At 36.7% G+C, this 12,016-nt stretch overlaps 1 protein-coding gene across 1 annotated transcript in view; it reads right to left on the bottom strand.

Moving 5' to 3' along the window:
• Positions 1-12,016, bottom strand: part of LOC107562046 (alpha-1,6-mannosylglycoprotein 6-beta-N-acetylglucosaminyltransferase B) — a 107,631-nt gene that overhangs the window by 74,489 nt on the left and 21,126 nt on the right. Inside the window, exon 3 of the mRNA XM_016246608.1 lies at positions 6,879-7,023. Within this exon, the coding sequence (XP_016102094.1) occupies positions 6,879-7,023 (145 nt within the window). The remainder of the gene's footprint in view (positions 1-6,878; positions 7,024-12,016) is intronic.

Raw genomic sequence — 12,016 nt, 5'->3', positions numbered from 1 at the left:
TGAATGGTGCGATTACCCATCGGACATGCTAATTGTTTGAAATATACTTGGAGCATGAAATAGCGATGCTTCTGCACTGACACCATTCACACAGATAGATAATGAAAATGACATGCTGCATGTTTAGGCTTGGCCACGAGAGAAAAACACGGTACAGCAATTAAGTCGGTAGCAACTTAATTCCCTTGATGTTGACAGCATAGAAATAATCTAAACAATTAAAAAGCTGGGTTAAAATGAAAGGAAACATTGCATCATTTAATTGTCCTGGGGGTTGATTGCACAGATTGCACTGTTTTGCTATTTAAAGGTAACATTAAAACAGCTTTGGAAAGTTTTAACAATGTGTTCAATATTTTCAAATGCTTTGTGTGTATCATTATGTATTGATTATAAGAATAATATTAGGTTGTTAAATTAAAAATAATCCACAAAAAGTGTGAAACAATTATAAAACATTTAAAGGTAGGGTTTGAAAGCATGAGATCCCACCCTCCCTGCAAATCACTCTCCAAAGCTACGCCTCCTTTAAATCACATGAACGCGCTCCGGCAGAGCAGAGGCTAACAGCGAAACGATGAGAGACGGCATTGGTGGAGGACTGAATGCAACGCTGTCAGATTAACTCATATCTCATTCACCGGTGAGAAAACATTACAGTACAAAGTGCATAATATTACAATAATAACACCTTCCATTCACGCTCGGTCTGCAATAGCGTAATGAATGCGCTGATGACGTACTGTATCATGTCTGTGCAAGATATGCAAATATATACGATGACAGGTAGCTAGGACAGCCTATCATAGCCCTCAGACTGAGGGATATGATTGAACGAACATTTTATGGTCCTACGCCTTCCACAGATTATATAAATACACATAAATATATTTAGACCACTTAAGCGACTTTAAAACAGCATAACAACAATTATTTTGAACCAAATCACCTACCCTGCCTTTAAGTATAAACTATGTATGCTATTCTGTAAACAAATGTATGATTGTCCCACAGTTAGTGATGGGATACACAGTAATGCTACAGAAGAATCACCTATCCCTGAGTTTGAACACTTGAGTTTCTAGATCAGATCTTTAACCATTACGCTTCACTGTCCCATAATGCTGAAAGACAAGCCTGAAATGAGCCTTAACAGAATTGCAGGTACTGGTTGAGTACTTCAGTACTCAAGTATTTAGAAGTGACAGCAGTTGAACAACTGTTGTACAGCAATAATGGCACAATTATGTGCAATACAGCATGCTGAAATTGTTTTCAGTATTTTAGCACAATTACCCAATAGTCAATTTGCTAATATCTGAAAGTCAGTTTGCTCATATTTGAATACAAAAATGTGCAAGACTGTTGATAGACACTGAAAATGGCCAAATGACAAGAGAATTGCATTTGCATTTACAACCAATAAAATATCCAAATATTTGCCCATATTAGCCCTAAAAAAAATACAAAACGACAGAATGATCAAATAATCAAAAATGTTCAAGTTCAGATGTTCAGTACTCAAGTAAAGATTAGATAGATAGATAGATAGATAGATAGATAGATAGATAGATAGATAGATAGATAGATAGATAGATAGATAGATAGATAGATAGATAGATAGATGAGAGAACTTGATCTTGTTCTCCAGCATGATTTGAGAATAATCCAAAGAACAGCTTGTGTTTCAATGGAAGCAACTGACTGTATATACACATTGGCTACCTGAGTTCACATGGTTATGCATTTGCTTATTTAATTTGAAATTTGAAAAAATTCAAGTAGTTTACTATTTCTAGTTTATTTCATTTTACTTTTTCATTGCACTATAACTTTTGCTATTTTAAATGTGCAAAATCCTAAAACTTAGTTTGTTTGCAAGTAAAAAAAAAAAAAAAAAACTGTCACTGTCGTCTCTGTACCCACTGGACTTTTCAAGCTTTGTACAATTCTAGTTATTTTTGACTATATTTTTCTCTTGCATCTGAAAGTATTTCAATAAAAACTCAATAGGTTTTATTTCAGGTATCTCAAGAGACTTGAAAAATCTCTTTCAGAGAGACAGGGAAATGTCTTTCAGCAAGTTTAAGGAATGCATTGTCATCTTTGTTTCACACCAAGAGCTTGATTTCTTTATAATACAGCTCACATGAATCGCCTGCAACCTCGTGCCCTGCAGTTACATCAACAACATGCTGAAGCAAACAGCCTCCCTCTGTGAGCAACTCTGTCACTCCCAATAAATGTCACCTCCACACGGCACAAAGCTGAACGCTCAGAAAAACACCATATGAACCCTGACCTTTCTGACTTCACACCCAAAGACAATAAAGTGTTCAGGCGGACCTGTCATATGCATGTTTGCACTGCACTCTGCACTTCTGAGATGTCTTTTTTTAGATACTGTCAGAGCTTTTTACCTCCTGTGGTGTTTCATCCACACCAATCAAATCAGCTTTAGAAAGAACGTCAGTGGTGATTTTTCAGTCCAACAGACATTTCAAAAGCACAAGTTCTAAGGCTTTGCTGATACTACCCCCAATTCAATCTGTACTGTATTTCAAACCCGATCATTACGACTAACTTTCACATTTCGTAAGTGTTGACATTGGAGCCTTTGTTCAGACGGTGTAGTCACTATCCGTTATATCTATATCGGTTACTGTTATAATTACTTTGGCAACAATATGATGCCCAGAAACTTTCTTCTGCAACAACACAAAGTACAGCGCTCTTGAGGCATTGCTGTATTTTACACCTTCATGAACATGTCCACTCATTCACTATTTACTATATAGCAAATGGCACATAGTTCACTACATGGTGAAAGAGTGAACAAAAATGAGAAACCCTAACCCTAAAAAAACAACTACTCAGTATCTGATCTTATATCATTCAGATTGAGACAGATGTCCAAAAACCTATTTTTAATTGGATTTTAACCATAGTGTTGTTCTTAATAACTCATTTCATCTGGTCTCATGCTGTTCAGTCTACAAAACTTGAATTTAAGTCAGATATGGCTACAGATTCTGGCTACTAAAATCGTTATATCGACTCCCTTACATTTCATGCTCAACTCAACTTTATTTTACAGTAACTAGAGTCACAACTAACAACCTAATTGTAAAAGAAGGCTCTTTACATTGTCACATAACTAAAAAGCAATGGGCCTCATTCATGAAACATTCGTAAATATAGGAGTAAATTCGGAGTAATTTGCGCGTAAAACGGACCTTCCCGAAAACTCTCCTCCGGATTCACAAACACTTCGTACACATCAGATTTGATAGTTAAACATGTGTATGTTAATGAATTCCAATCATTCGTAAATAGGGTGCTCGTGCACGCTCATTCACAATTAGCATAATCCCCTCCTATGAATTACAGCTAGCAAATTGCTTGTCCAGGAATGCAGTGGGATATTCTGGTCTACTTTCTCAGGTTTGGCTCCAGAATATTGCATAAATGCAAAAAAGACTAATAGGCCATATGCCTAACAATAAATATTCAATAATGTTTGTCCACCAGAGCGTTTTTAGCCAGCTGAAAAAAATGTCAGGCACTCTTCTTAAAACAGCCAGCTGGTGGCGCTGGAGAACGCTTTGGTGGCACAGCGTTTTTCTAGCTAAGACGCTTTGGTTGCTATGATTTGAAATATCCATGGCAGTAACGTATTACTAGTATCTCATTTTGAAGAATATTACTGAATATAAAAATGCAGTAACCAGCAATATTAACTTCTATATTGTTGTTCAGTTGTTGTACAAGTGGTATGATTGGTCGGTGGAGTATTTGTCCCGCCCCTCCTCCATTGATTGGACGGCTGGGTAAAAAGTGACAGTGACAAGCGCTGCGTTTTACCCAAAGCTAAACAGTTTATCAACTCTCAGCTATTTATCAAATTCAGTATCATCAGTTTGCCTAAATTAACACAGAACGTTTTACGCACCATTTACACGTGGTAGGGAGCAGGTGTAAATTTCTTTCCTACCAACTAACATTTTGAAAATATGAACATTTTCATGAATTCGAATGTTTACGTCAGAACAGTTTTACGAACGATTTACACAAAAATGAGTTCTGCTCGTGTTTCATGAATGAGGCCCATTGTGTGTATATTTGCGATGCTAATATACTTGTCCTGACCAAAACTGTAACATGCACTCCTTTAATGGAAAATTACTAGTACATTTCCATTTAGAAATCATGTGTGAACAGGACCTTGTGAAAATACCAATAAATGAGTTATGGCAATTTTCCAGGATTAGAAGTTGTAACATTACCAGTAAATTTCCGTTATAATGAACGAAACATTACATTACTGGTATATGAGCATGTACTGTAATAACACACTCCTTGCTACAAAGAATCAATAAGTTAACACAAATGTTTACTTGCGAATGCACCACAATTCATATTGCACTATACGCTTTTTACACTAAAATACCCCTTTTGCACAATAGCGTTTACAGTATTTATGTAAAGAACTTGTATAGCTTGTTTTAGATTATGCGTATGTATAGTCAACTATTTATAGTATATGTATAGTTAGATTACCGCTTCAGTAAGTTAGCTATGTACAAGTTCAAAACTGTTTCTTACTTCTGTTGTTTTATGTTCATATGTTTAATTATGTAGCACTGTAGTCCTGCGAGACATGAAATTTCGTTCCACTCTATGTTCACACATGTAGCGAAACGATAATAAAGCTCGACTTGAACTGATGTAAGAAATCTGCTTTGGGACAATTATATGGTTTTGAAAGTGATGACGCGATTACACCACACTGTTTACAGTAATAATTTAAAGTTATTTTATATATATTGGGTGTCTTTTTGCTTTAACCTGTCTTCTTTTCCATTCATCAGTAGCTATGTTTCCATCCAAAGATTCGAATTAAACTTATGTGCAAAACTGGAATATTGCATAAAACGAATGCGAATAATGCACCGTTTCCATCGAATGAGTCAAAGAGAACAAAATCGTCACTTCCTGGTAAACTGTGGCACTGAATATCACTAAGGATATAGGAGAAGCCACTGAATTTAATAATTTTCATATATGATATAAATTATCATATATGATGCTGCTGTTTGGGAATGCAGTCGTGTAAGACGATTATACAGAAACACTTTAACGACAGACTTTGCTCAGGCATTTCAGATTGACCAGAACAACATAAAGATGCTGTGAACGAGATCGGTCCGCTGCTAGCTAGTCAAGTTATCTCATCCCATAGCACAAAGTCACATGACTTTTTCGATGCGCATGCAGGAATTTATTCGGTAAATGTTTTTCCATCGTAGTTTATGCGCAGTTTTTCTTATCGGATAAAAAGTTTATCCTACTCAAATGTGCAAATACGTTTTTTATGTGCATTTTTAGAATTTATGCGCATCTTGGCATTTCCATCCAGCGTTTTTTTATGTGATATTCCAAAACGCAAATAAAAATAGGTGGATGGAAACGCAGCTACTGGCTCTGCACTGAATAGTATTGTGTAGTCTCTCTCTCTCTCTCTCTCTCTTTCAAGCAAAAATGTGTTCTGTGAGATCATTCCCTCATGCCTGTCTCTCAAAATTAAAACAATGATGTCAAGTTGGACAGATAGTGAAACTAAAGTGCTTATCCTCATCCGTGCAGATGTAGAAAATGCTGAAGCATTTAAAGGTAATTTCTGTTGATTGACATCACATGGAGTTTATTGGTATTTTGGTACTGATGTGTGAATGGTATTTTAGCTGTTTAAAGCATTTGTGTATTTACCAAAAAAGTCAGTCTAGGTATTTTACGGTAATTTACCAGGCATCATATGTGTAAGCATCAATACTTTGACGGTTTTTAATTATTTTTGCAGTTCCATCGGTGACACCACTGGTGCAAGAATTACATACTTCAGTTTAAACTATCATTTCCATTGATTACTTTTCAGCGAAACAGAAGAAATAGAAAGTTGACATCATATTTTGATGCACATCAAAGATTGTAGAGCTGGGGTGTGTGGGTGTTTTTATCCTCTAAGATCTGTTGATGTCTGGAGAAATCCCAAAGTAAAGCCATGGCACCAGCGCCCGTTTGAACTTCTGATGTGACAGGCATCTGTTTCCATGGAGACAGCTGAAAACTCTAGGAAGTGTCTTAACTAACTCATCGGCAAGAAGTTGACTGTGTCTGAAACATTCAGACAGCTGCTGCCTTCAAGACCTATTGGGGGCTTCCCACTTGCAAACTCTGAACTTGTCACTGCGGTGTGATGTGTGTTCAAGTGCTGTGACTGGAATAAAATGGATGCATTGAGCATTTTTGTGAGGGTCAAGTGTAATCTCTATATTTTCTCAGTTTCTTTCTGTATTATTTTTCATTCTCATGCAGCCACAGCAAATGATGACAGATGTGTTTTGGCCATGCTGGCTAGTTGCTTCATTATCCAGCAGCTATGCTAATGTTTCCTGGCGAGACTTATCGCTATTCCTCATCACATGCACAAAATATATGCAAACCAGTTTTCACATAGCGATTGAGCTCTTGGAAAGCGCACCCGTAAAAATCGAATCAAATCAATGTAGTGTATCGAGTAAAATTCTTAAAATTAAAACATAGTGTATTAGCAGCTGCAAAACCTCATTTGGTTACATTTTAGTTTCACACACTTGATTAATTTGTCCTCAAGCCGTGATGAACTGCATTTTCAGTTGAACCATGCGCTAACAGCACAAAGATAAACATGGCGATAACTGGCAATTAAAACGTTGTGGCGCCGTTCATGTGCATTCATCTTGTAAATACGATTATCCCTACGTGACTTGAAGGCAGCAAGTGACACCTGACTTGAAGAATGTCACTGCTGCGCTGTAATCATGAATGTGAAGCTGCACCTGTGGAGAGCAGAGCTCAACTCCTCCAGTCTGTGGGACTCGCTGCTGTTGCTCATTTTTGATAGGGTGTCGATCCTCTTCGTGATTATCTCCAACATATCGCTGATCTTTTTCAGGACCCCACGAGACTCCAGACCTCCCAACACTGTCACACAAAACAATGAGGACATGTCAGTTCAGACAGATAAAACAAGCAACATGTTATGCTTACAGACCTTGCTGAAAAGATCAAGGTGAGTTACAGAAAGGGATAGTTAACTCAAAAATTAATATCATTTAATCATTTTAAACCTGTCATACTATCACATTCTTTCATGGAACACAAGAGGACATATTTTGGAGAATGTCTATACAATGCAACATTGCAACAGTGTCACATAAAATATGTTTTAATCACTTTATATTTAATAATGATTTTTACGTACAGTATATAGGACTTGGTTTGGATTTTGTATATGTCTTTTTGTGTATGTCTAATATACACAATGTACCTGCCATGTGAAAACAGAACAAAAGTCAGTGCACCAAAGCTGCAAAAATGTTTAAAAAAATATTGACATACAATATTGACATAAATGTCAAGCCTGTGTGCTTGAAACGCATGCTTGTTTGATAGTCCGGTAATACAATTTTGCATTTTTTGGAGATTTGGTTATGGTTGCCAGCAGAATGGTTGGTTGGATGGTTGATCCGTATTGTACAGAATTGTCCCATTATAGAAGTTTATCCCGTATTCGCAGCCATACGTCAAGTGACCATCAGACCATATGAATATAAAATTCAAAATTGATAATTAATCATTATTTTTGGACACATTATTGTTTTATTTGTTAGCGTAGCTGTTCAATGAAGGCTTTTGCAGAATCCTCTGCCGCCTGGTTGCTTTTACATACATTATGTGGTACCTTTCAAGTATTTTGAGCGTCACTTATTCTGTCCATTATTTTCCAATAAAGAATCACAATTGTGATTAATAAGGGATTATTTTCCTTTTCTGAAGTTGGCAACTCTAGCTTTGGTGTACTGTACCAACCCATGTTGAGCATGCATTCGTTTTTACTGAACAAGCATAATGACAGGAAACTAGGAAATGCACCAAGAGCAGCATGGCAATCAAAATGGCTGTCACCAAACACAATGATAGCTGTGGGGGGGATCACTGATACTCTGGACTGTGCATTTCCCTATTTGTGGGCTTACCTTCTCAGAGACTGGCTTGAAGGGTTTTGGATTATCAGTTTTTGTGGATTGTATATACACTGGTGGACAGATTTAGACTTTCAGCACACTGGGACCCTTAAAGACTGTTTGAGATTTGGTGCAAATGGAGACTCTGCTTTAGACAGCCTATTTTATGTTGTTTTAATTTCAGTGTGTTTTACATCTGACAACTTATAATTCAAATCTGACCCCATTATGACTTGTATCTCAACAGAAAGGCACTACTTACTGTATATATTAATATAAATAATTGGACATATGAGAACATTAAAGGGGTCCTATCATGCTTTTTCACTTTTTCAACTTTAGTTAGTCTGTAATGTTGCTGTTTGAGCATAAAAAAGATCTGCAAAGTTACAAAGCTCAAAGTCCACTTCAAAAGGAGATATTTTATTTAACAGAAATCACTTTTCAAAAACTACAACGAATGACTCGTTTGGACTACAATGTATATTTTCCGGCATATACATGAGCCTGCTGAGAAAGGCTCAAAAACAGTCATGACAAAACAAGAGCCTAAATGGAGACTGAACTCAAATTCGTTGGCATATTAGTTGTATTTACTCATAATACAAAGAACAGGCTGAGGGTTTTATTTATTTCAAAAGCGTCTCATTAGCACAGCCTCTCTCTTTCAAGAGCAGACTTCAAGTCTCATAACTGAAGAAAGGACACAAACAGCACAATACAGGAAGGGGACCAACTAGGCTGACAGTCAAGTTTAATTTCAGAGCTTTCCGAACTCCTGCCATCTGTTTCCCCCGGAAAGCTGGTGCAAGTGAGTGAATGCCTCTCACCTGGCCAATTAAACAGAACACATCTACAACTGTGAGGTCAGTAGGCCTTCAGAACACTCCGCTCTGACATTCTCTTTTCCCACTCGCTGTTGAGATCATCACAAGTGAATGCATCTTTCTAATGATGAAGGCTACAAGAACATTATAGCCGAGTTATTTCAAAACTTTCTTTTACCCATACGAAGGCATCTCCTTCTACATTATTTTGGGATCAACACTTCTCAGTGTTGGATTTGTGCTCTTTCATTGTAAGTAACATGTTCACCAAAGCGTAAATCTGTCACCCTCATGTTGTTTCAAACCTGCATGCATTTTTGTCTTGTGTGGAACACAAATGTGACCCTGGACCACAAAACCAGTCATAATAGCACAAGTTTATTTTTTGCAATAGCCAACAATACACTGAATGGGTCAAAGTTATCAATTCTTCTTCTATGCCAAAAATACATATAGGATATTGAATAAAGATCATGTTCCATTAAGTTATTTTGCAATTTTCCTACCATAAATATATCAAAACTTAATTTTTGATTAGTAATATACATTGCTAAGAACTTAATTTGGACAACTTTAAAGGCGATTTTCTCAATATTTTGATTTTTTTTTTGCACCCTCAGATTCCAGATTTTCAAATAGTTGTATCCGAACAAACTATACATCAATGGAAAGCTTATATTTATTCAGCTTTCAGATGATGTACACATCTCATTGACCCTTTTTGTGGTCCAGGGTCACAAATGAACACATTTGAAAGAAAATAAAAGAATGTTGGGGTCCAAACAACACTGGAACCAATTGACTTTCATTGTATGGAAAGTCAATCATCACATCAAGTTTTCATCACTAGGTCAACTACAGCAATTGGTAATTAGGAAGCCTGTATAATTAGTCAGCATACATGTTTATTTAAAAGCGAATGGGTGCTGTGCGAATGGGTGCTTTGCGAATGGGTGCTAAGACACGTCCAAATGTAGGACACTTGTAATCACTTGTAAGAAAGGAGCAGCATTTATGAGGTCAAAATTATTGGAGAAATGCAGCAAATGTCACCACTAGATCGAGTTATGAAAATGTTATTTACGAGAAATAAAAAAAAAATGCATGGATGAATTGTTCACATTACAATCAATAATATGCAGTTAGAATATTGACTGATTACTATTATAGATTGATTGATACTATTGTGACCCATCCTTAGTTAATGCACAGAAATGTATTCATAAGGTCTGGCTCGAAAGAAATTATGATTTCATATCAAACTTCAAATATGTGTCAAAACAATGATAGGTAATATCTGGCAAGCTACAGTGGTTGAACTATGTCCAGCAAGAGTTTAAAAGCATTCTGGTCCAGATACTTTGGTCTGCTAATTAAATGACCACTGAGTGCTTTTGATCTCACTGGATTTTGTGCAGAGAGTGCTCTCATATATCAGGCCACATAGTGATTTCATCATGATATTTTAACATGATACAAAATAAGTAAAAGAATACTGGGTTTGTTTCAGTGTCTTTCATTTTAAAAACATATAATAAGGAAATTTAGTGACACTGTAAGTTCTAGCAGACAAGTGGTCTGCAGGGTTCTGCTAGAATTGTGATGCTCTTTTTTTCTGAAACTGAAATCTTGTTTATTATTTAAGCAAGCAGTGATGATGAGTACATTTTGCACACAAGTAATAAGCGAGACATCATAAATTACGCTTAGAAACCTCAGAGTCCCTTTCGCTTACTGTTTACCTTTTAATGGAAGCGTTAGCAGCATAATTACTTAATGATTACCTTGACCTTGCATTACTCCACTTAATAATATAGCTTCACAAAGTTATCTTTAAAAGGTTGTGGGCAATCCCTTGAAAAACTGAAAAAAGGCAGCATACTGCTGGACTTTGCAGGTTTAATTATGTTTAGCTGGTGTTCAGCTGACCAAAACCATAACCAGACTAGCTTGACAAGCAGAAATCAACCATTGTGGTGGCAAATTAAGAACAGCAAACCAACATAGTTTGGATTTTTCTTTTCCCCAGAAGAAATATTAACTGAAAAAGCCTGCTCAGATGCATACTTCAAAACAGTACACCATCTGGGATTCTTTGGCATACTATTTTGAGCATTGGTCTACCATTATTTGGGATGCACATTTTAATCATGCATTCAATTCAGGACAGATTGTATGCAAATTAGGATGCAATTGGTGGTTTTTGAATAGTTATGTAATGTTGCTTTTATATCCCCTTCACTGAGAAAATAAAATACGTTGATAAACAAATACCATTCATATGCCAACATGCAATTTTACACTTTCAAAGTTTGGTAGTTTCCCATACACTTATTCACTGAGGGTTAAATCAAAATTACTTTGAGAGGTTACTGACAGAAGGCCACAGACAGTGGGTTAAAAATAATCTGGAATGTTTCTTTATGTCATTCCTTAATTTCATTCAAACTACAGAGTATAAGCAGCCTTGCAACAAGGTAGGCATTATGATTCAAAACGTTTCCTTTTGTGTTCACCTCTTACCCCAGAGGGTTAATCAACCCTATTATGCAGCCAGAACTTTCCAGATAGCAAAAAACGACAGCACAGTTCAGTCATTAATGTCCATGAGAAAGTCACCAGCATTTGCTTAATTACGATATGTGGTGGTTATTTGGGTTTTTAATCTGATAAGTGGAGGTGGTCTCCATAGTGCTTGAAGTTTTGAAATACTTATGTCTATGAATATCCCTGCTGAACCTGAAAACCAGCATCATCTGTTTTGGTTTTTCATCAAGGCTTCTTTATTGTCTTATCTTGGTCAGCCAGCCAGTGTTGTCGTACTTGAGACTGGAGTCCGCCATGAGTCCAAGGATGTATTTTTAGTCTTTCCACGGCACACACAACCGTGGATTATTTCATTTCCCACTCAAATCGAGGCTGGGGTGTGCGATATACAGAATATCTTTTGAAATAACATGGCAAGTGTTGTTGTAATGATGTGCGATCTGACATTATCGAGTATATCACAGCCTTAGGCTGGCCACAATAAAAGGCCACTCTAAAATGTGCAGTTTTATCACACAGCACAATGCCACAGATGTTGCAAGTTTTGAGGGAGCGTGCAATTGGCATGCTGACTGC

The sequence above is a fragment of the Sinocyclocheilus grahami genome, unplaced genomic scaffold (genome assembly GCF_001515645.1).
Source record: "Sinocyclocheilus grahami isolate Dianchi unplaced genomic scaffold, SAMN03320097.WGS_v1.1 scaffold803.1, whole genome shotgun sequence".
Classification (NCBI taxonomy): Eukaryota; Metazoa; Chordata; class Actinopteri; order Cypriniformes; family Cyprinidae; genus Sinocyclocheilus; species Sinocyclocheilus grahami.
The sequence above is the reverse complement of the archived record's forward strand: the minus strand, read 5'-3'. Positions and strand labels throughout refer to the sequence as shown.